Genomic DNA, 27,711 nt, shown 5'->3' with positions numbered 1-27,711 from the left:
ATGGGCTTTGTCACAGCAAAGAGGCAGAAGAAATTAACAGTTATTTTTGGAAAACCAAGTTTTACAAATTAAGGTGTCATTTTTCTGTACCAAAAATGCCAAACACTTCAGCAAGTTCCAAAGGGGCAGACCTGTTGAAACTACCTCAACGCAGGGCACACATTTAACTGAAGGATTTTACCGGATTTTTACACAGCGATAATTTTGAAGATCTCAGAGAAGCTCCTGACACTGAACTAGAGAACCGGATATAGTAGTTAGGGCTTATGGAGTATCCACCATGTACCTGGTGTGTCACTACTCCTTTGCCAAGGGTCCTCTAGGTTCCTCTCATTTCCAAAAAGGAAAAGTCAGGCTTAGCCAAGGATGTCTGTCCTCACTACCCTGCGACAGGATCTAAGAAGAGTTTCTTTGGGGAAGCAGGGATAAAGACGTAATGCACATCCATTTCTTTCTCAGCAACCCCAACAAGCACAGGTGCCACCCTCCGTCCACCGCCCAACGGTGGCCCCGCGCCTGCGCACCCTGACGCTAGCGTCCTGGCCCCGCAGCCTTGTGGGAAATGTAGTACAACGCGTCGGGCGCGGCTGCGTCGTCTGCTGGCCGCCCCGGCGTGTTCTGCGAGAGGGTGAATGCAGTGCCCCCGCGGCGGGCCTCGGAGGATCCCCAAGGAGGAGCCCAGAACTGCAGGGGGAGGCCTCCGCGGCCCGCGGGGCGGAGCCGGCAGTGGATGGGCTCGGGGAGAGTCCTCTCCTCCACCGGGCCACTGAGCTGCAGGTGCGCCCCCTCAGGTACCCAGCAGCCAGGCCGTGGTGAGAACCCCCGGAGCTAGGAATGTCCCTGACACAGACCTTCCACCTGTCCGAGGAGGGCGCCGAGGCTGGATCACAGCACGGGAGTGGCGGGGGCGGGGGACTTGGCATGGCGTTCTGGGGTTCGAAGGGTCATTGGGGGCCGAAGGCATGGCCAGCAGCTCGGACCCGGGGTCTCTTCTCTAGGGCTTTTCTGGGCCCCGCGCATCCTAGTCCTGGAACTTGTCGCCAAGGTGAAGGGGATCGGCCCCTCGGAAGTCTCGAGGGATGCTGAACAACAGTCGGGGTCTCCCACTCCAGCCCTTTGTGTAAACCGCAACTCAGAACACACGCAGTGGTTTCCTGATTCCAAAAAAGGGCGTAGGCGTGGGCTGCCCTTGACCCATCTCTTCAAAAGAACCTGGAAGCCAGATTTCTACTTCAGGATTTTTTTTTTTTTTTGAAGAATTTTTTCTGTTAAAACTTAACTGTAGGTTAACTAGAAAATTCAGATGAGCAAAAATCATTTGAGAGTTCTCAAAATCTGTACATGTGTATAAAGTATATTATCACTTTGTTTTTAGAAGGAAATATGAATATTAGTATCACTTCTCCATTTACCCATTAAAAGTGAGTTATGAAATGCATTTGGCAAGGTTAAAGTGCAGGAATCTTAAGCTCCATCACTTTTGGGGTAACTGCCACTCAATGGAGATAGAGAATAAACTTTTTTAAAAAACATGCTGAAAACGTTTACTTATACCAATTTTAAAAACAGCTAACATCAACATTTAATGACTGTGAGGGAAAGTATGGCAGTGTCCTTAATTTTCTTTGCATCCCAGTTTTTTTAAAATATATATAAGTATATTTTTCTATACATATAGACAATCTGGCTAGGTACGGTTTTGCATTGTTGTCGCAGTCTATCAGTCTCTTCAAGTGATATTTCTAGGTCAGTGGCACAATGTCTTTTAATACTACTTGTCTTCTTACTCTTTAACTTTCTGAGAGGTGCTAATGATAAGCTGTTTAAGTTGTATTTTGAACATTTAGGAGAATTTTTATGCAGTTTGCTTTTTTTTTGTACCAGGGATTTAAACCAGGGGTGCTGTACCCAGGCCTTTTTATATTTTATTTTGAGTTTTTGAGTCAGGTTCTAGCTAAGTTGCTTAGGGTCTCCCTAAGTTGTTCTGGCTGACTTCAAACTAACTATACTCCTACTTCAGCCTTCCCAACTGCCAGGATTACAGGCATTGGCTATTTTTTTTTTTTTTTTTTTTTTGATGCTGGGCATGTAACCCAGGTCTTTACACATACTAGGCAAGCACTTTACCACTGATCTATATATCTCAAGCCTTTGTTTTATTTTTAAATTTTCTGATATACAAGCACATATTTCCTAACTGAGCAGAGATGTTACATATTCATATCAAACATAAAACAATTCCTTCATGTTTGGGTCTTTAACATCATTATTAGGGAGCCTCATCTGTACTTTGTTCTAATACTTTTGTGTCATTACACATGTACATCTTAAGTTTTTTCCAAATGGAAAGTCCTTTTGAATAATTTTCTTCACTAATGTGAAATGCTACATTTTTCATATCCTGAATTTTTTATGGTGCTCTGAGCTATACTTTCAGCCCCTGAATTCTTATGTGTACATTTTTTATGAATCATCTATATTGGAAGACTTCAAATTGTTCCATTGGTCCTTTCCCCTGTTGGATAATAATATTCATTAGGGCACAGAGTTTATCTATTTTATGTATAGTTGTTCTCACAGCTTAAAATGGTGAGCCCCTTATACAGTTGATAGTTTGGTGAATTAGTGATTCTGCCTATTTGGTATTACTGTGTTCCAATAACTAAAAGTTCTGGTTGGGCAAACTGTCATCAGTGTTCTATTTTATTTTAAAATATTTAATTGACTATATGAGGTTTAGGTGAAGTGTACAGTCAGTACATGTATATAGTGTGCAATGATCAAATCAGAATAATTAGTATATCCATGACCTCAAATATATATCAAAAATTTGTGTTGGGAACACTTAAAATCCTTTCTTGTAGGTATTTTGGAGTATACGTCAAATTATTATTAACTCTAGTCACCATACTGTACTATAGAATATTAAAACATATTCCTCCTGTGTAACTGTATTTTTATACCTTATAGTCAACCTGTCTCTGTTCTTTTCTCCCCTCCAAAGCCTCTGATAACTTCTCTTCTGTACTTTTGTGAAACCAACTTACTTAGTCTCCACATATGAATGTGAACATGAGGAATTTGTCTTTGTGTTAGCTTTTTGTCAGTGTGACAAATACCTGATAAAAACAACTTTGAGGAGGAAAACTTTATTTTGGCTCTCAATTTCATAGGTCCATGGTCAGCCCTATTGCTTTGAACCTAAATGGAAGTAGAAACCTTGGGAGAAGGACATAGCAGAGGAAAGCTGCCACCTGGTGGCAGCCAGGAAACAAGAAGAAAGGATGAAGGGACTAGGGACAAGACACACTCTTCCAGGGCACATCCTCAGTGACCTACTTCTTACAACTAGCCCCCATTTCCTACAGTTTCTACCACCTCCCAATAATGCCATCAAATTATTAATTCACTAATCCATTGATGAGATTAGAGCCCTCTTGATCCAGTCACCTCCCAAGAGCCCTCTCTCTGAACACTGCTGTACTGAGGGCCATGCCTTCAACACAGGAGCTTTGGGGAATATTTCATATCCAAACTGTAATAGTGTTTATCAGTATTTTTTTGTTTTGGTACTAGTAATTGAATCCAGGAGTGTGCATAACCACTGAGCTATATCCCCAGCACTTTTTTTTTTTTTTTTTTTTTTTTTTTTTTTTTTTAGAGACAGGGTCTTGCTAAGTTGCTTAGGGCCTTGCTAAATTGCTGAGGCTGGCTTTGAACTCATGATCCTCCTGTTTCAAGCTGGATTACAGGCATGTGCCACACTATGCACCCGGCTTCATCAGTATTCTTTTTAAAATATTTTTCTTTCTGTTGTACAAAACAATTTGCATAATTAACTTCAAAATATTGTCACTCCATTTTAGCTTAATTAGGAGTATAAATTCAAAAGTTCATTTCATGGAAGTGACAACTTAGAATACTGTGACATCCTATCCAGGAATTCAGTATGTATATCTATGTTCATCTTTCTTTATATATCTAAATAAGCTTAATAGAGCAAACTACAAATAAAAATTGTAATTTTCTCTATGTAGATTCCTTACACTCCTATTTATCTGTAGGTACTTTGTTTGTTGTTGCAGGAGTACAGTTTCTCATGATTTCCTGTCCTTCCCTCAGCTCCACATTCCCTAGGAAGGACCCCACAGGAAGGAAGAAGGCGATGGCTGCTGGGCCTCTGCCTTTGGAAGCTCAGGTGACTCATCTTTTTCTCTCAAACCTCTTCCTTATTCTCATACTGTGTGTGGGATTCACTACACAGGACAAAGCTATTGATGATCAGAATGTTGAGGAGTTTTTGCAAAGCCTCCCTCAGTGTCCCTCTGTTCTCAGGCCACTGATACCCTGGCCTGCTGGGTTCTTGATGGCGTTCAAGGATCAGAAAAGGAACAAAAATCATAGAGAAATGGTCCTTGTGTTTATAGGGCTTATGGGCTCTCAGATATCATAAAAGAGGACACATCTGTACAGGGTACAATTATAAGGATTGAACATGAAAATGATGATAAGATCAAGTATGGTTATGTTCCCAGATTATTGGTGTTCCAGAATCTGGAGAAGAGAAATATCAGGGTAGAGATTAGGAGAAGTAGGGGGTGTTTGCCCATCTAAAGGGTTGAAAATGGATAAATGTTGAGGATTTGCTATATAACAGAGTTGGAGTGTCCAATATTAAATTCTGACCCTACCGTTTAATATCTGCATTGCCTTAGGCAAGTGACTTGACTTCCTTAAAGCATCACTTCTTCATACTGATGACAGAAATAACAGCCTTAACTAAATTTCTGCCATACATCTGGCATTGTTAAGAATTACCTATGGCTCATCTCATTTACTTCATCGGTTTTCTCAAAGCTCAAATAAGATAATGCAAGTGAAAAGAGCCTTAGCTTGGTTCCTGTATTGTTGAAGGTATTTGGTAATTGCTAGGCATCCTTAGTATTAGTCCAGCCAAGAACTTGGTAGTTTAGAGTTTCACTGGTGGGGTGAGGGTAGCAGTCACTGATAGTGAGACATGCTTGACTGGCATAGAGGGAATCCAGTGCCCTATTTGGAGTCAAGTGGAAAGAGGGGCTTGCATGTATATTGACCTGGCAGGCTTGGGGATGGAAGAGGTACCTGGGAGATCAGTCTGAGGAATTTTGTTAAGAGACTTGGCATGATAAAAGTTTTTCTAGCCAGGGGAGGTGGTGCATGCCTATAAATCCAACAGTTTGGGAGGCTCAGGCAGGAGGATCGTGAATTCAGAGCCAGCCTCAGCAACTTAGTGAGGTCCTAAAGCAACTCAGTGAGACCCCATCTCTAAATAAAAAATAAAAAAGGGTTGGGGAAGTGCTTACTGGTTTAGCACCACTGGGTTCAATCTTTGATACCAAAAAAATACAAAAATAAAAATGAAAAATTTTGTAGGAAAAAAAGCAGTGTTAATCAGAAAGAGGAAACCATGAAATTGAAATCAGAAGTGAGGAGCCCTGACTTATTACTTGAAATTAGAACCTGCTAGTTTTCCTGGAATCTGTAGTTGTTGGTTTTGTGGTAGAGCACTTGCCTAGCCCATGTGCAAGGGCCTGGGTTCAATCCCCAGCACCACGAAAAACAAACAAAAACCATAAAGCAATAATGAATATTAGAGAAGAGAGTTTTCTAGAAGAGGGGAATGTTTATGTGGGTCATCTGAAAGATTCTGGTTAATGAAGATTGTAATTTGGTTATCAGTAGCCTGGATTTGATTTGCTGTTTAATGTTAATTAAGGGTGGCACACGCTTGTAGTTCCAGCGGCTTAGGAAGCTGAGACAGGAAGATGGTGAGTTCAAAGCCATCCTCAGCAACTTAGCAAGGCCCTGAGCAACTCAGCAATAAAATATAAAAAATGGCTGGGAATGTTGCTCAGTGATTAAGCAACCCTGGGTTCAATTCCCTGCTACCAAAATAATAGTAGTAGTAATAATAATAATGTTACTTGAAATTTTTCAGTGTTAAAATTTTAAATCCACTTTTTTGAGATATAATGAATATAAAATAACCCACTTAAAGCATTAAATTATTTGGCTGCGACAAATATATGTACTAACATAACCACCATCCCAATCAAGATGTAGAACATTTTCATTGCCCCAGAAAGTATACTCATGTCCCCTTCTGGTTGTTAAGCTTTCAAGACTAAGAGGTCTCTGAAAATAAAGTATTTGAGCTATACAGATTCTAGCCAAAAGGTGAAAGATGAGTCCTGGGACAATCCTAGGCCACCAGCAGCATGGCCAGATATCAGGTAGAAGAATGTTCATTTCATTTATAATGAAATTTTTGGGAGAAGAAACATAAATCATTTACATCGAGCCTATAGTGGCTATCGATATGAGGGGGTGGCAAAGTCCTGCGATAGGAGGTTAGTCCATAAAGAGAAGTTTTTGCTATTTCTTGTTTGGTTGGTTTCAAAAGCAGAATGAGATATAGCCTTGATGGGTAATTTTCAGCATATAGTCAAGGAATGTGGAGCATTTGTTGTTCTTTTGTTGTTGTTGTTGACTTAGCTTGAAGCTATGGGTTGGAGTAGACTTCTCTTATCTCTTTCTTCCCTCTATTAGTCCTGTAACTTAATTTAGAACATGTCAGAACTCTTCTCTTATCATAGTCCATATCACCCATCCCAGGAAACCACTGCTTGATTTCTATTATTATAGTTTAGTCATGTCCTTTCTAGAACTTCACACAAATGAAACCATACCAGGAGATACACTTTTGTGCTGGCTTCTTTTGCTTAACACACTGTTTTTCAGATCTATCCATACATACTGTTGTGTGTAGCAGTAGTTCCTTCCTTTTTATATCTAATAGTTTATTGAATGTACCAAATTTTGTTCATCCATTCACTCATCATAAACATTTTGTTTTCTGTTTTTAGTTATTATGAACAAAGCTATAACAAGCACTCATATATATAAGTCTTTGTGTGACTATATGCTTACATTTATCTTAGGTAAATACATCGATATATGGGAGTGAAATTGTTGGCTCAAGTGTATGTTTGACTTTATAGGAGTCAGTTGTTTTCCAAAGTGTATGTACCATTTTAAATATTCACAAGCAGGATCTGAGAATTCTAATTGCTCAGCATCCTCTGCCATGCTTGATATATCATATTCCTAGGCCTCCTGTAACAAAGTAGTACAAACTGGTGGTTCAAAACAACAGAAATTGATTGTCTCACAGTTTTGGAGGCCAGAAGTCCAAAATCAAGGCAATTTCAGGGCTCTCCCCTTTCTCTGAAAACTGTGGGAATATCCTTCCTTGCCCCTTCCTAACTTCCTTCTGGTGGTTTGCTGCAGTCATTGTGTTCATTGGCTTATAGCTACATAACTCCAATCTTTACCTTCTTTGTCACGTGCTATTCTCCTTGCGTGTTGATGTCTTCAAATGACATTTTCTCATAAGGACACCAGTCATATTGGAATAGGGGCCCACCCTTCTCCATTATGACCACACCTTAACTAGTTAAATTTGCAGTGACCTTATTTTCACATAGGGTCACATTCTGAGGTACTAAGAATTAGGACTTTATCTTTTATGAAGGATGCAGTTCAACCTGTAACACATTATATTTTAGCTATTCCCAAGGAGAGAAAATGCTATCCCATTTTTGTTTGTGTGGGTTTTTTTAATTTTAATTTTTGTTTTTGAAGCAGGTTTTTTAATGTTGCCTAGGCTGGCCTCAAACTCAGTGGGTTCAAGTGTTCCACCTGTCTCTACCTCTTAAGTAGCTGTGATTACAGGTGCACATCACTATGTCCAACTTTATCTCATGGTTTAAAAAAAAGGAACCTTTTATTTTGAAACTTTTCAGATGGGAAAACCTGTTGCAAAAATAATAAAAATAATTTTTAGGATAATTTTCACCTAGACTAACATTTTATCATACTTGCTTTCATTCTCTTTCTTCCCTCATATGAGTGTGTGTGTGTGTGTATGTGTGTGTGTGTGTGTGTGTGTGTTTCTGAGCCATTTGAGGAAAAAGTCATAGACATGATTTAACTCCAAAGTATTTTACTATGTGTTTCCTAAAACTAAGGCCATTATCTTACATAATAAAAATACACTTATCGAAATCAGGAAACTTACACTGATTACAACACTATTAGCTAATCTGCAAACATTACTGTATTTTGCCACCTTTCCCAAAATATTCTTTATCTAGGCCAGAATCATAAATTGCATTAGATTGTCATATCTCCTTAATTTTCCTTAATTTGCAATAGTCTTTGTACTTGATGATGCCTTTTTTTTTTTGGTACTGGGGATTGAACTCAGGGGCACTAAACCACTGAGCCACATCACCAGCCCTAATTTTGTATTTGATTTAGAGACAGAGTCTCACTGAATTGCTTAGTGCCTCGCTTTTGCAGATGCTGGTTTTGAACTCATGATCCTTCTGTCTCAGCCACCTGAGCCGCTGGGATTATAGACGTCTGCCACCATACCCAGCAACTTTGACACTTTTCAAGAATACATGCCAATTATTTTGTAGAATGTTTCTCAGTTTGGGTTTATTTGATATTTGCTCATGATTTCATATTTTTTTAATTGAAATCTGAATGGCTGATATATTCACATGTGTATTCAGATGTTGAAAAATATAAGTTAACCAGGCATGGTAGCCCAGGCCTATAATCCTAGCCACTCAGGAGGTTGAGGCAGAAGGATTACAAGTTCAAGATAAGCCTGGGCAATTTAGTGAGACCTTGTTTCAAAATAAAATTAAAATGGCTGGGTTTATTAGCTCAGTGCTTTTATACATGTGTGAGGCCCTTGGTTCAATCCATAATAACACACAAAGAAAAAAACCCAATATATATTAATAAGCACTTTAAAAAAATCTGTGCTTTCTCCCCTTGATCTGAGCCTCCTAGTGATCCCTTTCTGTACAAAGGCAATGATGATAATTTCTTATGGAGGCTTCCAGAAGAAACAATAAAAATCCATATGTATATATATTTTCCCTAATTTTTTATACACTTGATAAAAGTTAATATTTACTCAGGATTCTACACCCCATGTCTTATTTTTTGTTTTTGTACTTTACAATATATCTTGGAAATTGTCCATATCAATATGTAAAGGGCTTCTGTCTTCCATTGTGCAAGTGTATCATAGTTTACTTAATCAGCTTCCATTAATGGACATTGGCCTAGATTCTTAATATCAACTGGCTATAGGTAGTTCTTCACTGTTGCTGCTCCTTTTCTGAATGACTAATGACTTGGAGCAATACAGGAGATAATGGGAAATGAGTGATTAAAATGCCAAGAAATAAAAAGTATCAACTAGCTATTATTTTAGATAACACACACTTGGTTATGTGTTCCTTCATTTAATAGGTATTAAATATTTACAGTGTTTTAGTTCCTCTATTAAGGGATAGAGAATAGAGAACAAGGCTGCAATAGACTTACAAATTTGAAATGCCTTTTTCAATTGAAGCTAGTCTCTGTAAGATAAACAATTCACATTCTAGGTCAATCCTGTTGCACATAATTTCCTCTAATAAGTGGGATTTCCAATGTATTGTAAGGCCAGCACACTCTCTTGACATCTTTAGGCCTCATGGTATGGGGAGTTGGGCCATGAGACTCAGTGGCAAGTTTCCTTGCTCTCAACACATATGCCTTCACTCAGCAGGAAAGGCTGTCTTCCAGCTGTCTCCACCATCAGCTTGATCAGATGCATTCTGCCTAGTGCTCCACCTAACCATTTCACATCCCTGTCAGCCTGTGAAATTGTTCAGATAAGCCAATCATATCATCCCACAGTAACCATGGGTCACTTCTTGTCATTACAAAGCCTGCTTCTCACAGTCCTGCTGGTTCACTCTGTTTCTGAGTGAAACTCTTGTGTGACCCTGCATAGTGTGTGAGGTCTTCCTTCCTGGGCTATGACTCGATGTGATTAATAAATTATTGTACATCTCATGTATCTAATGTCATATGTTCCATTATCTTGTAATGAATAGGGCAGGAAATCCTTTCTTCACCAATGATCTAAATAGGAAGTGATCAGAACGTCATCACCTCTTCTCCAGTAGAAATCTAGAGCAGCTTTTACTGCCTTTCCCTGTATTAGTCTGCTTTCTGTTACTACAACAAAATAAACATGGTTGGGTCTTTATTAACAAAAGAGGCTTATTTAGTTAATAGGTTTAGAGATTCAGAGGCATGACACTGGCTTCTAGTTAATTCTGATAAAGGCTTAATGGCAAATGGTATCACAGTGGTGAAAGGGCATGGAGAAGGAGATTCATGTGGCAATATAGGAAGTCAAGAGAGTAGGGAGGTACTAGTAACAACCTCCCACTATGCCCCACCCCATAAATGCTCACCCTCTTAATGCTACCTCCTGGGGACCAAGTTTCTTACACGTTCTTTGGGGACACACCCCCTCCAAGTCCAAACCTTAGCATTCTGTTATACTAACTCTTCCTGTTCTTGACTCCCAAACCACTTTCTGTTATATTTATCTCTAATAATATCTCATAATAATATCTGTTTTCATTGCAGATGTTGTTTTAATGTCAGAAGGTATTGTTTTTCTCACACAGATCTCTATCCTAGCCCTTTTCCTCCTAGTGTACTTGGTTTTTCATGGCCCTCAGAGGGTTTTACTGGCATAATCCCTTGTTGAGGAGGAATTTATAGTTTCAGGAATCAGTGACATTCAAGGATGTGTCTGTGGATTTCTCTTGGGAGGAGTGGATGCACCTAGATTCTGCTCAGAGGAACTTGTATGGGAAGGTGATGCTGGAGAACTACAGGAACCTGGTCTCACTGGGTAAGGACTTCTCCTTGTAATTCAAGACCTACCTCTTGACACCTTTTTCCCCCCAATCCTGTACAACGTCTGAAATTTGTGATTTTGGACTGGAAATCCTAGCTTTTATAGGGCATGGTCTTAGGGTATTTGCTTGGTGTCCCCTCTTTCAAGGTGAATGGTCTTTTCATAAGCTACACCTTCCTTTGTTTCAGAAACGTTGACAAGGAAGAAGATCAGAATAATACTGGGATTGGTTTTTAGACTCAGTTCAAAACCCAAATTTGTTCTATTTCCTCCCTTGCAGGGCATCAGCTTTCCAAACCTCATGTGATCTCCCAGCTGGAACAAGAAGAGTTGAATCTGAAGAACAAAGAACTCCCAGGGTGTGCTTCTTCAGGTAAGTGTCAGGATGCAAGGGTTTGTTATGTGAGACTACCTGAGTGTACTTCAATGGGGAGAAATCACTTCAGGGAGCCTTGGGTCTGGAGAAACTAGTGGCAATTGAAATGTATTCTGAGGACACCTCTGATTACTGATGGGACACATTCTTCTAGCTCTTGCCTGCATCCTTATCTTGGAGGGAAGTCATACATTACAAGGATTAAACGAGTCACTACATTTGTATAACTTGTTCATCTCCTAGAACAAGCTAAGTATTCAGTAAATGTTAGCAGTCACTGCCTCTTCTATCTTCATCTGGACTTTGAATTGAATCTCTATCATTCTATCTCCTCTGAATAATGTGTCTCCTCTTACTGTCTTTCATGAATTTTTCTTCCAAGTTGTAACTTATATCCCTAAATTCCCTTTCCTTACTTATTTAAACATTTGGAAGCTTTATTCACATTTAAAAGTATCCAACATTCTTCTTCCTCTGTCTCAGATAGGTGTTTTTTAGTCTATGTTTAAAACATGAAAAATGACTGTAAAAGCTTCATTTTAATTTTTTCAGTCTTCCATTGTATATATTTTGGTTTTCATTCCTGAATTTTTTAAATATTTATTTTTTTAGTTGTAGTTTGACACAATACCTTTATTTTATTTGTTCATATTTATGTGGTGCTGAGTATCGAACCCAGGACTTCGCACATGCTAGGCTAGTGCTCTACCGCTGAGCCACAGCCACAACCCTCATTCCCCAATATTTTAATCTGCATTCACTACCCATCCAATTGCATTTTCCTTTTAATGTTTAATGCTTCTTAATCTTTATTTCCTGGTCACATCACCAAAAGTTCTTTTTTTAGATTTCATCACTGGCTTATTTCTGCAGAAATGCATTTCAGATCTTTATTTTCCTTATGGTATGTAAAAGTATCTTATCTTTTCTTTTTTTGGTCATGATGTTGGGGATTGAACCAAATCTCCAGAACCCTGCATGCTAGTGATACCTGTCCAGTGTAGATTGGGAACCTGCTATTGATGATTAAATACCTGAGGAATGCCAAGGCAAGCATAGAAAGCAAGTTTTATTTAAGAAAGTGATAGAGGACAGACTTCCCTGATGAGGAGGGGGCTTCAGAGCTTAAAACCTGTGGGAGGGGTACAACTTGCTTTCTTATAGACCCCAGAACCACCTCTTTAATTATTGTCTTCTCTTTTTTCCCCATATATGTGAAAACAGAAAGGAGCAGGAGGTGGGAAGTTAATTATTAGCAACTCAGAGTACCAGGGAGCACAATAGTGGAAGTTAACGTTTAGCAACCCATTGATAACCAGTTGTCACCCTCCCAACCCCCATCATTCATTACCTACACTGATTGCCTATCCTTTACCCCTGCCTCCATTTGCTGAGGAATGTGACATATCCTGTCCACTTAGGCTAGGAAGAGCTGCATGCAAATTGTGTTTTTTGCAAAGAAAGAATGTGGCAGGGTCAGCACTGTGGGCCCATTTTATAGAATTATTCTCTTAACCTGGTGTTCTCACCATTGTCATTTTTCTGACATTAGACAGGTCCTCCACTGCTAAGATGCATCCCCAACTGAATCATATCTTTTTATAATTTTTTTAATATTAAAGAGCTAGTAAATATTTATTTGCTCCCTGGATAGTATAAGTCTATCAAAGTAAAAAGAATAAGCAAAAATAACCAACATGGTTTCGACACCATAATGAAAATACAAATAACTGGGACAGAAGCAGACCTCAAACAGATCAGCAAGCTTTCCTTTATTTTGCCCCAGAGTCAATCATCAGGCATAGGAGGGCTCATTTTCTGGATACGGAAATGGTCTCCAGGTTATAGAAGGAGCCTCAGTTTTACAGTTTACAGTGAGGGTGAATTAGTCATTGGAGACGATGGATGGGTGTGCGATTCAGATAGTCAGGGACCTAGCTATACAGGTGAAAATTTCAACTCAGGAAAGCAGTTGTAAAATTTGTCACTGAGAAAAGCTCAGAACTCGATGTTCACTACCTTATCTTCCTTCCTCTTTGACCCATTGTTATCTAGAGCTTCACTATTTGTTTTTCTCTTTCCAGGACTCGTTGGCAATGGGAAATGATAAAAGTCCAGGGCCCAGAGTTTCAGTGTCTGCTTTCTCCCTTCAGAACCCACTGTGGTTAAGAAAGGGTGAATGTTTGCTTTTGGTGGAGGTGCTGGGGATGAACCCAGGAAGGAATGAAAGTTTGCTTTTCCCTCAGGGCTCACTGTCACTGTGAAAGGATGTACTGGGAGAGGTTTAATGTTTGGCTAATTTCCTGCTCTCCTCTCAAGCCACACTATTTTTCTGGGGGGCTGTCTTGTAGGAATATTATTTTCTTTTTTTATTTATATATGACAGCAGAATGCATTACAATTTTTATTACACATATAGAACACAATTTTTTCATATCTCTGGTTGTATACAAAGTATATGTACACCAATTCATGTCTTCATACATGTACTTTGGATAATAATGATCATCACATTCCACCATCATTTCTAACCTTATGCCCCATCCCTTGCCCTCCCACCCTTCTGCGCTATCTAGAGTTCGTCTATTCCTCACATGCTCCCTCTCCCTATCCCACTATGAATCAGCCTCCTTATATCAAAGAAAACATTTGGCATTTGATTTTTTGGGATTGGTTAACTTCACTTAGCATTATCTTCTCTAACTCTATCCATTTACCTGCAAATGCCATGATTTTATTCTCTTTTATTGCTGAGTAATATTCCATTGTGTATATATGCCACTTTTTTTTATCCATTCATCTACTGAAGGACATCTAGCTTGGTTCCACAGTTTACCTATTGTGAAATATGCTACTATAAACATTGATGTGGCTATGTCCCTGTAGTATTCTGTTTTTAAGTCCTTTGGGTATACACCAAGAAGAGGGAAAAATGAGTCAAATGGTGGTTCCATTCCCAATTTTCCAAGAAATCTCCATACTGCTCTCCATATTGGCTGTACCAATTTGCAGTCCCACCAGCAATGTATGAGTGTGCCCTTTTCCCCACATCCTCACCAATACTTATTGTTGTTTGTCTTCATAATAGCTGCCATAATAGTGACCCTTCATAAAGAGATTTTAAAAAAATTATAAAAGTATCCAGGCAAAGTAACAACTGTACCTTGAAGGAAATCAGAAAACAGTTTGAGCCAAACAAGGCTCAGCCCAGGAGCACAGATTCAAGTTCTCTTGAATGAATTTTTTTTTTTTAAAGTAGGTGTTACAACTTATTACCTAAAACAAAGGTTAATTGATATATTGAATAGATAACAAATCTGGGGCATTACATAGGCAGTTAAGATAGAGTGGTAAAATTTGACCACTGAACTGAATGGTATCATAGTGATGCAGGAGATCTTGTTTTGTTCTTGCTCTTGTGCCCTGCAATGATAAAATTTCAGACAAGATACGAGACTTAGTAATAATATAGCAAAGTTTATTAGAAGGGAAACAAAACAGTCTCAGGGAAGATTGACAATGAGCCCCCTTTGTTTCCCAGTTTTATTGGAGATCTTAGGAAATTTTCTAGAGTGTTCTGCCTAGTTACCACCTTTCAACTTTTGACTGACAGTAGGATCGCATCAGATTTATGAGTCCCTACTGTGCATGATCTTACCCACACCACTGGTACCCAAGCAAAACTTACTGGGGGGAGGAGGGAATTTTACTGTTAAAAGGACATGTTAAATTTAGATCTAAAAGCAAATCTAGGTTACCTCAGCAGGTACTTATTGGTTCTAATTGGAACTTGTTCTTACAGATTTTATGGTCATTGACCTTTGTTTGTAATTATCCTATCTTCCTGAGTCCTGGAATTTTTGGTATATATAAAGGTCTCCCTTTTAGGGTAACTTATATTCTCCTTCTTGATGGAGATAGTAGCTTTGCAGATAACAGGTTGTTTTCTGAGGAATATAACATATCCTATTGACTTAAACCAGGGTAGGGTAGGAGTAACCTTAGAGAAATTGCTTTTTTAAAGAAATTCTGGGGGTGGGAAGTTTCCCCTCAACTCCATATGTTCATATCTGTCTGCTACCTATTATTACTATATTCTTAGTGAGAAAATTGGTCAAGGCAGTAGTCTGTTCTTTATCAAGCTATGGTTGGTCAATTAAGTCTAACATTAAAACAGGTTCATCTAATAGATACAAGAGTCAGAAGAAATGGCATGTTTTCTAAAGGCTGAAATAGCCCCTATAAGCCTCTAGTGTCCTCCATTGCAGGAATTCAGTAAGCCTGCCCATGTTTACAGTTCCCTGTGGAAGAAGTTATTCATCTGGTGCTTGCCTGAAGAAATTTTATCACAGTAGTTTCTTCAAGAATGTTCAATTTCACAACAGGGGAAAAAATAACTTTAGGATCATCACTGCTGGTTTCCAGTAAACTCTGAAGAATCAGATTCTAGGAGTGGAGTTATGGGTCAAAGGGTATATTACATCTTAATGGGTCTTGCTACATACTCTATAACTTTGGAAACTATTTTGTGTTTTTAATGCTAATTTATTTGGCAAAACAGGATCTTTTAGGGGAGCTTTAATCACTTTTATTATAGCTGTCTTTTACTCTGGCTTTGATTACTGTTGCTATTGGTGTTTATTCATATGTAAATGACTTATTCACTCCACAAATGTCTACTGAATACTAGGCCCTGTTACTAGCTGTGGGAATATAGTAGTAAGAAAAACAGGCAGCTGCCTTGAGGTACTTACATTCTAGTAGAGGACACCATAAACTAAGAATGAAAGAAGGAAGGGAGGGAAGGAAGACAAGATATAGGGTAAGAAAAAAAAGAAAGAAAGCTAATGATTATAATATGGTTGTAGGTGCTGCGTGGAAAAATAAAGCAGCATAAAGGGACTAAGTTAGTTAACAGGACTATTGTTTATAGGGGTGGTCAGGGAACAGGTGACTTTTGAACAGATGCTCAAATAAATTGATGGGCCATATGGGAGGACATTCTGAGTATAGGAGATAGCATGTGCAAAGACCTGAGGTAGAAGAAGAGGAGAGTACTTATTTCTTTTTATTTCTTCTGTGTAAAAAAAAAAATATGTTTCCATCAGATTTTTTTATTTCCATGAGCTACTTTATTGTTCTCTAAATGTTTCTTCTTTTTGAAGGAGAGGGGGTACCAAGGATAGAATTCAGGAGCATTCAGCCATTGAGCTACATCACCAGCCCAATTTTGTATTTTATTTAGAGACAGGGTCTCACTGAATTGCTTAGCACCTCGACATTGGTGAGATTGGCTTTGAACTTGGTATTCTCCTGTCTCAGCCTTCTGAACCACTGCGATTATAGGCATGCGCCACCATGCCTGGCTCCTCCTCTTTTTGATAGCAGTCTTTTTAATTAACCTTTCTTGTTTGTATGAAGATATTTAAGATTATTTATTTATTGGTTGTTTGGGGGGTTGTTGGTATATATACATGCAAGATTTTTCCCTCATTCCCTATGTTATTTTAGTGAGTTTATTTAGGACTATGTTGTAACTTTACTGGGCATTCAGTAACAGCAGAAGAAAACACATTTTTGATATAGTGTTTTCCTCTCCCACTCCTTTATCCCCATCAGGCTTCTCTGTTGGGTTGGATCCTAAAGATTATTCATTTATTATTGTATTTCACCCAGTATTTTTCTTGTCTCTTTGAATATCTATTTGCATACTAGTACTGAATTGCCTTATTGAGCATATATTTCTTTGTACCCCCTGCCTATCCCATTACCTACCAGACTAAATACTTAATGTATTTATTTAGTGAATGTTGAATGACATCAAGTAAAACTTTTAGAAATCAAGTGAAAAATGTGGCTTCGACAGTCGTAACCATATTTGTGAAATTCATATTAATGAAAAATGGTTAATTATCAGAAGAGTGTGTGAGAATATTTCAGAAGCACCCAGATAGAACCCCGAGGCCAGTAACATTTGGCCAGGGGCCAAAGATGCTCTCATAAAGGTGACAGAAAGAATGGTGAGAGGAGAACAGGGTTGCCAGGAGAGCTGGGTCAAGGGAAGAGAGAAAAGCAGAGGGAAAGCAACAGGGTTGAGAAAGAAATGAAAAAATGCCTCTGGACTTGGTCTAAGTCCACTCTGAGAAGAGCCCTGTTAGTGCTGAGGCAAGTATTATTTGGGGGAGAAAGTGACGGAGAAACAAACAAGAAAATACAATAATGAGCAGGTGAAGGAGAAGCACATGAGTACAGTCTACCATTTCAACAAGTTTGGCTCTGAAGGAAAAGGAAGGAAGAACAAGAACTGAAAGAAGCCAGACAGAGGTATAATGCCTCTGGTATGTTTTTTAGTAAGAGAAAGACTTGACTGTAGCTCTAAGGACAGAAGTATCCAATAGAGAAGGAGAAACTATCTGTCAAGAATGAGGCCCAGAGAACATGATGACTTACAAACTCCAGTTCTTGTTCTTTCCAGATTTTCTTGAATATTACTGCCAGACTAATCTACTATTTAGCCCTCTTAATATCCTGTCCAAGCCAAGAAGAGAAAGAATCGACTAAGTACTGTGCTCGGCTCTTCCCCAGTCATCACCTAATCCACTCATCATAACAAACCTACAGGGTAGGTATTATTAGCCCCTTTTATAGTGGAAGAAATGGACTCAGAGATGAAATAACATGCCAGAATTCAACATAGGGGTTTTGGTCTCCAAGTTTAATTCTTAAAAAAAAAAAAAAATCGTAACTTGATTTTCTTGCCTTGCTGTGGCTTCTTATTATTTCCTAATATAACTAGTAAACTAGTAAAACTAGAAAACTAGAGCTTCTAATTCTCCTTTTGATTCATCTTTTTCTGTACTAAAGTATTATTTATATAGTTATAGAGTGCTTTGTTAGATTTTGTTCTTGTTTTTATAAAAGATGAGTAGCAAATGGAAAGAGAAATGCTGTTCCTGATGCCAGTATTAATGCTAGCTAGCTTGTTATTGTTTAAATGAAGAAAAATTATTAGTAATATAGAAAGCAGTGAATTTGAATTTAATCAGTGGTCATTAGACTTAAATGAGTTCATATTTAGTTATTAAGGAAACAAAAATTAACATATGTACAAAGTTTTAGTTAATGTATATATAAAGTATTAGAAATTTATTATTAAGACTAGGTCTAAAACTGGACCCAGCAACTGTGGAGGCTGAGGCAGGAGGATTGCAAGTTTGAGGCCAAACAGCAACTTAGTGAAGTTCCTGTGTCCAAATAAAAAAGGACTGGGGATGTAGCTCAGTGGTAAAATGCCCCTGGGTTAAATCCCTAGTACCAAAAATAAGTAAGTAAATAAATAGTTTTAAATTTTTTTGTAAAAATTAAAAATATAGTTGGGGATTCTATATTTTGTGCTCTCCAGGAAGCTACCCCTAATTACTCCTAAATGTGGAAGCCTATTGCCTGTGGTTTATATGTGATTTTTAATTATTTTTATAGATGTCCTGGGTAACTGTGTGTGTGTGTGTGTGTGTGTGTGTGTGTGTGTGTGTAAATATATACATACACACACACCAAGAATTATATACTGTTACAGAGTCCCTATCTGCCTTCATATCAACATGAACATCATTATGTTAATAAATACACATCTTTGTTTCTCACCTACAGAATATTGTAAATGTAGAAGTACACCAAAAGCATGTTCATTCTTAACAGGGCAGGCCCACTGCTACCTCAGGACAGCAGCACTAGCCTCTTTCTGGGTTGTTCTCCCTTAAATATTTCTGTGACTTCCTCTCACCCCTTGAAGTCTTGAATTAAATGTCATTTTCTCTTCCTGTGTTCATATATGAATACACCACCAGTGAAACTCCATTATCATGTACAACCACAAAAATGGGATCCTAATTAGAATAAGTTATACTCTATGTATGTATAATATGTCAAAATACAGTCTATTGTCATGTGTATCTTAAATAATAAAATAATAGTAATTCTAAAAATAAAAATTTGCCAAAAAAGTCACTTTCTCCATGAAGCCTGTCCTAATGACCCTATTTAAAATTGAAAACCTTACTTCTCATATTCCCTATTTCTATTTTGTTGCTTTTATTGTTATTCCATAAGGCATACTGCTTAAATACTAGGTGTTTTACTTTTTATATTGATTGTTCTCCTTTCTGTCACTAAAGTATGAGTGCCAAAAGGACAGAATTTTGTGTTTTTCATTGCTCATCCTAAGCACTTTTAAGTGTCTGGCTCAATAAATAAATAGTGAATGATGATTTATCATGCTTAACAGATCTGGCTGCTATGTGGAGACTGTATTATAGGATTGCAAGCATATACATAGGAAATTCAGTCAGGTTGGTACTGAAATAGTTAAGTTTTGTTGTGAGTTCTTTAACTATTACAAAGAATGTGGAAGAAATATAAAAGGAAAAAACTTGCCCTCGGCTGCTACCCAACCCCCCTATCTCTACCCCAATACTATGTAAGCTCTTGGTCTCTGCTATGGCCTATTCTATTCATAAATACTGAAGATCTGTGCTTTACCAGACTCCTTGGTTCTGGAGACTCTTGTTTATGTCCCAATGAGTCCCCAAATTATAGAAATCTTATAAGTTAACCAGGAAAAGCTGAAAAAGCATTCTAAGACAATAAAGGGATATAAGTTATCATTAAAATCTCCTATTTAAGAAAAAAGGAATACAGAACTTCCTATTACTTAATATAAAACAATAATGGTAATGATAAAAGCTTATAATCATTGAACCCTTAGAGTGGTAGAGCTAGAGCATAATGCTGTGTGCTTTATAAAGTCCCTATTTAATGACATAGCAAAGTGTCAAGAGTCTGAAACATTGTTCAGTCCTTGACCCTTAAAACTAAACTTAATTAATTCTTAGTAAAGCCATTCTAACAATCTGTCATTTTGTGGATAGATCATAATTAGGGAAGAATGAAAATTCCTCTCTTCTCAATTGCCTAGTTGTACTGGTCAATTGTGGAATGACATTTAATAAAAGTAGTAATAAATAGTAAGAACCCTTTCCTTGATCTTGTCAGTGAGAATTCTTCTGGTTATTTGTTTTTATGCTTAGTGCAATGCTAACTGTTTCTTGCAAATCAGAAGTGAATGTTGGGTATTATCTAATACTTTTGAGGTATCTGTATATGTCCTTTATATTATGAACTATTAATATAATACTAATTTTAGGTGTTATTTTACTGTAACTAGTATATGTGTATATGGTACAACATGCATAGCAGAAAATTACAATTTTAGCCATTTTTGATGGTTAGTTTGGAGGTGTTTAAATACATTCACATTGTTATGCAGCAGCCGCTGCCACCCAATCTTCAGAACTTTCTCGTCTTCCCCAGCTGACACTCTGCCAATTAAACACTCCCCCCAATCTCTGGCAACCATTCTACTCTGTGACTCTGAATTTGGCCACTGTAGGTATGTCATTTAAGTTCAATCACACAGTATTTATTGTTTTGTGACTGGTTTATTTCACCTAGAATAACGTCTTCAGGTTCCATCCATGTTATAGAATTTCCTTTTTTGACTGAATAATATTTCATCGATGCATTTGCCATACTTTGTTTATTCATTTATCCATTGATGTACATTTGTATTGCTTCCTCCTTTGGGCTATTATGAACATTGCTGCTTTGAGCAATTGTGCACCCTTTCAGTTTGTTGGGGATATATATACCATGAAGTGGAATTTGCTGGATTAAATGGTAATTCTGTTTTTAATTTTTTGAGGAACTGCTATACTGTTCTCCACAATGGTTGTGCTATTTTATATTCACACCAGCCCTGAAAAACCTCAGCATAATACAGGCCATATATGAATAAACTGACAGCATCATATTCATGGTGAAAGACTACAAGCCCTTCTTCAAAGATCAGGAACAGGGGAATGATACCCACTCTCTCCACTTCTAATCATCATCACTTTTGTCAGTTGTATAAATATTGGACAGTTTAGTTTCCCATTCTCTTGTTGATGGAAATTTGGGTTTTTCTCAATTTTCTTCTGTTGTGCATAATGTTACTCAAAGCATTATGGATCTTGTATACCTTTGTAAGGCAGATTTACCTAAGTACTTTTATCAACTAGATATGCTAAATCACAATCTGTTTATTCTCAGTTGTACTAAACTATTTTCACAATACTTGTAGCAAATATCACTCCCACTAGCGAGCCACATGTGAAAGTTCTCATTACCATACTTTTTAACAAAATCTGAAACTATTTGAATTTTTACATTTTGTTATGCAGAGAGATGTGTTAATGGTATCTCTTTATACCTCTGTTTTGCCTTCCTCTGTATACCACCGAGATTGGGCATCCTTATTTATGTTTACAAACCATTCGCATTTACTTTTAATAAGTACTTATTCAAGGTTTTGCCAATTTTTCTAATGGGCTTAGCTGTTTCATAGACATTGTTTTATAAGTCCAGGACAAGTTCTTTATGGGTCCTATGTTGTACATATCATCTCCTGGTCTATATTATCTATTTTCTGTTTGTTTTGTGTTTGGTGGGGGGGTGGTATCAGGGATTGAACTCAGGGGCACTAGACCACTGAGCCACATCCCCAGCCCAATTTTGTATTTTATTTAGAGACAGGGTCTCACTGAATTGCTTATTTCCTAGCCATTGTAGAAGCTTGCTTTGCACTTGTGATCCTCCTGCCTCGGTCTCCTAAGCCACCAGAATTATAGGCATGTGCCACTCCACCCAGCTATTTTTACTTTCTTCATGTCTTTGGTAACTGGAAACATTTAATTATCTCAACATTTATTCACCCTTTTCGTTTTTATGCTACTTCTTTTGTTCTCATTCTCCTCTTATTATAATTTTAAAAATTTACTTCCTGAATCTCTAGATACTTTACAAACTCAATATTTTCTGTGTAACATGTATCTTTCAATGGAGGCAGTTCTTTCTAGACTTTATTATTATCTAACCATGTGAATGGATTCTGCTTTGCTTTCTGGGTAGCATTTTATTCCCAAAGAACTTGAATTGGATAGCTGGATATGACCATAGTGGGGTGGGGCAAGATACCGCTGTCATTTCATCATATGTTGCCTGGAAATATTTTCATATTTAATTGCATAGATCTCCTCTCAGGGTACTTTGTGGGGTCTTGATTTTTTTAGCTTTTCCCTTTTTATGTTTTTTATATAAACAGGTCAGGTTGGAGGGGAACCCATTTAATGCATCTCTTGCTTCAGTCAGGCCTGTGCTCACAGCCTTTAGACCATTGATTCATTGTCTTATCTCTGCTCTCTTGACTTGGATAAGTAACTATAATCCTGAAATTATAGTTTTCTATTCTCCCCCCCCCCATTGTCTATGGGATCTGAGAAAATAAAGTCTGAGTGACTCCAATTTCCTTCCTTTAGGCCCTCTCCAGCAGCTCAACAGTTCTCCTTTGCCTGCCCCTGCCATGCCACTAGTTCTCACCTTCCTGGAGAAGATATTTAGGAAAGTATAGAACTCTTTAGGATTCTCTTAACTCTGTGAGCCTACTAAAGTTGAAAGAGAAAAAAGCCTGTGGATCACATCAGTTTCAAGTATGTCCAGATATTTTTGTTGCAAACAAGTCTGTTGCCCAAGGGTAGTTTGTGTACATTATCTTACCTACTCTTTATAAGATTTTCTTTACTTGTAATTTAAATCAGTGAAAAATCAGACCAAGAGAAATAAGGAAAAAGTGTTAAAAGTCATGGTTTGAACCCATTTTTCTAGTATCAACAGTCTTTTTACCATGTCACATTGTGATGCTTTATGAAGATTATTTGGTACATAATTCTAAGCAGCCTTATGGGAGAAAAAGAAACTGCTGGTAGGAATGTCAAGTATGAGGTAGCAGGACTTTCTGTCATCTTCCACCAATCCTAGGTCTTCTAAATATTTTCCCTTTGTTCATCTTCATTGTTTGTCCATCACTCCTTAATGAGCTCACTCCTTTCTCTGCTTGCCCAGTAGATCTTCTATTCCTTTCTTCTAGTTCCCCTGTTTTCCATCAACTGGTTCACTGTTTTTTTCCTTCCTTTCCAATTTCTCTATGCTATTATAAAGGTATCTTCGAAAGTTCTAAAACGTATCTAATAGTTATTCTAGTTTAATTTCTCATTACTACCTTATACAGTTTTTTGTCTCCTAGCATACAAACCAATATGCCTTTGAATTTTTTTTCCAGATTGGGAAAACAAACAGTCAGCTCCAAAACCCAGCATTACTGAAGATTTATCCCATGGGGTCATAATGGAAAGGGAACATGTCTGGCATTCAACCTTAGGGGAAACCTGGGAACCTGGAAATTGGTTAGAGGGGCAACAGGAAAAACATCTGGACCAAATGGCATTTACCCACGAGGAAACCCTCACAGAGAGAAGGGTATGTAGAGGGGATGAATGTGAAAGATTTTCCAATCAGGGTTCAGTCCTTGATACACCACAAAGCATTCCCATGGCAAAAAGATCCTGTAATTGGATTTCACAAGGAAAAGACACCAAACAAAATTCTGAATTAATGAAAAATCAAAGAATGTTTGTAGGAAAGAAAATCTATGAATGTAATGAATGCAGGAAAACCTTCAGCCAGAGCTCATCACTTCTTAAGCACCAGAGGATCCATACTGGGGAGAAACCATATAGATGCAATGTATGTGGCAAGCATTTTATTGAACGCTCATCTCTTACTGTACACCAAAGAATTCATACTGGAGAGAAACCTTACAAATGTAGTGAGTGTGGGAAAGCCTTCAGTCAGAGCATGAATCTTACCGTTCATCAAAGAACTCATACTGGAGAGAAACCTTATCAGTGCAAAGAGTGTGGAAAAGCCTTCCGCAAGAATTCATCCCTTATTCAACATGAAAGAATTCATACTGGAGAGAAACCCTATAAATGTAATGAATGTGGGAAAGCCTTTACACAAAGCATGAATCTTACTGTGCATCAGAGAACTCATACAGGAGAAAAACCCTATGAATGTAATGAATGTGGAAAAGCCTTCAGTCAAAGCATGCATCTTATTGTTCATCAGAGAAGTCACACTGGAGAAAAACCTTATGAGTGTAGTGAATGTGGAAAAGCCTTTAGTAAGAGTTCAACTCTTACCCTACATCAGCGAAATCACACTGGAGAAAAACCTTACAAATGTAACAAATGTGGGAAATCCTTTAGCCAAAGTACATACCTTATAGAACATCAGAGACTGCACTCTGGAGTAAAACCTTTTGAATGTAATCAGTGTGGAAAAGCTTTCAGTAAGAATTCATCACTTACTCAACATCGGAGAATTCATACTGGAGAGAAGCCTTATGAGTGTATGGTATGTGGCAAACATTTCACTGGGCGATCATCCCTTACTGTACATCAGGTTATTCACACTGGAGAGAAACCTTATGAATGCACTGAATGTGGAAAAGCCTTCAGCCAGAGTGCATACCTTATTGAGCATCAAAGAATTCATACGGGTGAGAAACCCTATGAATGTGATCAGTGTGGGAAAGCTTTCATTAAGAATTCATCGCTTATAGTACATCAGAGAACTCATACAGGAGAGAAACCCTATCAGTGTACTGAATGTGGAAAAGCCTTCAGTCGGAGTACAAACCTTACAAGACATCAAAGAACTCATACCTAAGGACAGTGTTTACTGGCCCCTTCATCATGATTAACTCTTCAGTAATCAGATAAAGTCATGTTGAGGTAGACACCTAATAAAGGTAACAATTGTGGGTAAATTTTAGTTGACATACAATCTACTATATTGGATAACATAGACCACAGCAGAGAAATCATATGGAAGTGAAGATATCTTGATTCAAAAGAAAAATGTACTTTTTTTAACAGAAGGTTTGAGTAAGTAATGTATAAACAGTGAACATTCATGCTCAAGGTAAGTTCTATTGTATCATACTGCAAATTCTCCTTGGGACATCTGAGATTTCACACTGGAGAGAAAATGTGTCAGTGCTTAACTGGATAGCCCAAAGACCTGGTTTGTAGTCCTGACCTGCCGCTAACTTGGATAAGTTACTCACTTTTAGCAGGTCACAATTTTCTTACCTAGTAAATGAGAGATTTTGGATGTAAAAGGTCTGGGGGATCCCTATTAGCTAAAATGTTACAAACCATGATGCCAGGAAATCTTTGGCCTTTTACTCTGTTATGTATGTTGTCTGGGTGCTTCTTTTCCACAGTAAGGTTTCCTTGGATGTTTTGAGTCAAAATGTTCTACCTCTACCAATTTCTAATGCCCTTCCATGTCCTTCTCTCTCTCCCTGCATTACTTTCTCCCTTAAAATGTAGGCTGATTTCTACCAGATAATAGAATAATTGTACAAATCTTAATGTAATAGCATGCTATTTTGAGTTCTTCATAGTCTTAAACTGTTGTTAAATTAGCTGATTATTTAGAAAACGACATAATTTAATATTGTATTTAAGCACAGAAGAATCAAATAAATACATATCTTTGTGCCATATTCAGCTATCAGAATGATAGTTGATACCAGGGATTGAGCTCAGGGACACTGACCTGAAGGTGTGAACACTAAAAAATAAGGAAATTTAGCATATTAACACAATATTTGCAACTCAAAACATTCAGAACAATCTTAGGGATATTTTATAGATCTGTTATGATGATAGTAGTTTAATTTTATTTCTTTCACAGAAATTTGCCAAGTCCTAAATATGGGCTAGACATGATTAGTCAAAATGATTTAAGATTCATTCTTTATTTTTAAAGGATAAACTAAGAAAGTGGCAGTATAATGGGACAGGAAAGGAAAAGTCAAGCAATAATTTATAATTTGGCACAATCTAAAAAAAAAAGCTGTAACTGATTAGGTATGGCTATTTGAAATAGAAGGATGACTTAAATTTCTTATTTGTGTAGATTGGGATTCCATAATTAAAACCCCATAAATTAGCCATCTTTGTGCAACAATGATGTGTTCTGTTTGAAGGCATTTTGATGTGTCTCTGGAACATCCAAGAAAAGAGTTCTGAGAAGAAGTAGAATAAGAAAAGGGATTTCCATCCTGGTTGCATGATGGCATCCATAGCTTCAGGTAAAATGTCTGCATTCAAATCAGGAAGAAAGGGTTTGAGAAGGACCAGCAACATCTGTGCCTTTTATCAGAAAAGATTTCCCAGAAGCTCTTTAGCACACACCTGCTTGAATCTTATGGGCCACAACTGTTACATGACCACTCCTAGCAGCAAGGGAGGCTGAAAAAAGGAGAGCCTAGCCCTTTCAGCCTTTGTAGTAGAGGTAGGCCAATTAAGGGGTTAGAGAAGGGCTGATTTAGCCATCCATCTACCAGGGAGCATTTGCATGATATAAGATAGGATGATTATGTTTACAACTGAAAAGAGGCATGAGAGAGTCAGGAGATAGCAATGAGTAGATGTACAGCTCAGACGAGGAAAATAAGATTTGGCACACAGAGGCTTTAGGATTACTTTCAACAAGAGGAGGGAAACTTTCCAATAAGAGTGGTTGGAATAAATAAATCATGGGTCCAGAAAATGTGGGCAATAGTGGAGCAAGTGCCTATGATCTCTCATTGTTTAGCTCCTAAGCAGTCTAGAGTCTCTGGGCAATCACTACTCAGGGTTAATATCTTACTGACTTCAACTCATTGCCATCCAAAGCTTCAGCACCTTCATTACTTTCTCTCCCCCTTGTTTTGTGCCTTCCTTTTGAACCTTTATTTTTCTGCTGTCTTCATCATTTTAATTTCTTTTCTACCCATCCCTTCTCTGCCCCCCTTCTTCTTAATTCATTTCTTTCTCTTGAGATCAGGTGGAATACAAACATATGAAGGGAAAGGAGTAGAATGGATATAAGACAGAGTAATTATTGAAAATCTAAGTTTTGGGGGATACAATTAGTTCAGTGTTAAATTCCTTCTTTGCATGTTCAGACTCCATCAGTTTATATATGAGTATAGTCAAGGAGCCCCAGAATCAGCAGGATGAGTCAGGGGTGTGTTTAAGCAGAAAATAGGGAAGAATAGTGGAGAAGCTCATGGCCAGTGATTTGCTCCATCCTCCTTATTCCTCTGTGCTTTAAATGAGAGAAAGGAGGATATTTATTTGTAAAACATCTGGATAGAATATTCAAAGTATAAGGGTCTGAGAGAGAATAGCTGGGTTATAGCGTCCTCTTGTTAAACCCAGTCTTTACTTTGGTCTCAATTCTCAAGTAGAATTGTAACTTCTATAATATCTGAGGACTTTTTGTGTGTGCCACTTGAATTGCAGTATAGCCAGACTCTGTGGCAACTGGGAACCATCATTAGCCAAGGATTTGTAGGTGCGCTCTCTGTGTGCCCTTCCCCTTGCCACTACTACCACCACCATATGGGCTCCCATTGCTGTGTTTTTCCATTATCTGTTACCTTGGCTTCCTTTACTTAAAATTAAATTCATGTGACCCAGAATCATCATGTCTCCTATCTGACCCTTGTATC

General features: G+C 37.9%; 1 protein-coding gene across 1 annotated transcript; it reads left to right on the top strand.

Moving 5' to 3' along the window:
* The first annotated feature begins 439 nt into the window (after positions 1-439).
* ZFP2 (ZFP2 zinc finger protein) lies at positions 440-26,257 on the top strand. Its single transcript, XM_081295528.1, has 5 exons — positions 440-812; positions 4,123-4,198; positions 10,690-10,822; positions 11,109-11,201; positions 23,419-26,257. The coding sequence occupies exons 2-5, from the start codon at positions 4,166-4,168 to the stop codon at positions 24,867-24,869; spliced, it is 1,710 nt and encodes a 569-aa protein (XP_081151654.1). The 5' UTR covers positions 440-812; positions 4,123-4,165; the 3' UTR covers positions 24,870-26,257.
* The last annotated feature ends 1,454 nt before the right edge of the window (positions 26,258-27,711 follow it).

The sequence above is a fragment of the Spermophilus citellus genome (assembly GCF_964194105.1).
Source record: "Spermophilus citellus genome assembly, chromosome: 1".
Lineage (NCBI taxonomy): Eukaryota > Metazoa > Chordata > Mammalia > Rodentia > Sciuridae > Spermophilus > Spermophilus citellus.
Note: the sequence above shows the minus strand (reverse complement) of the source record. Positions and strands in the feature narration are given on the sequence as shown.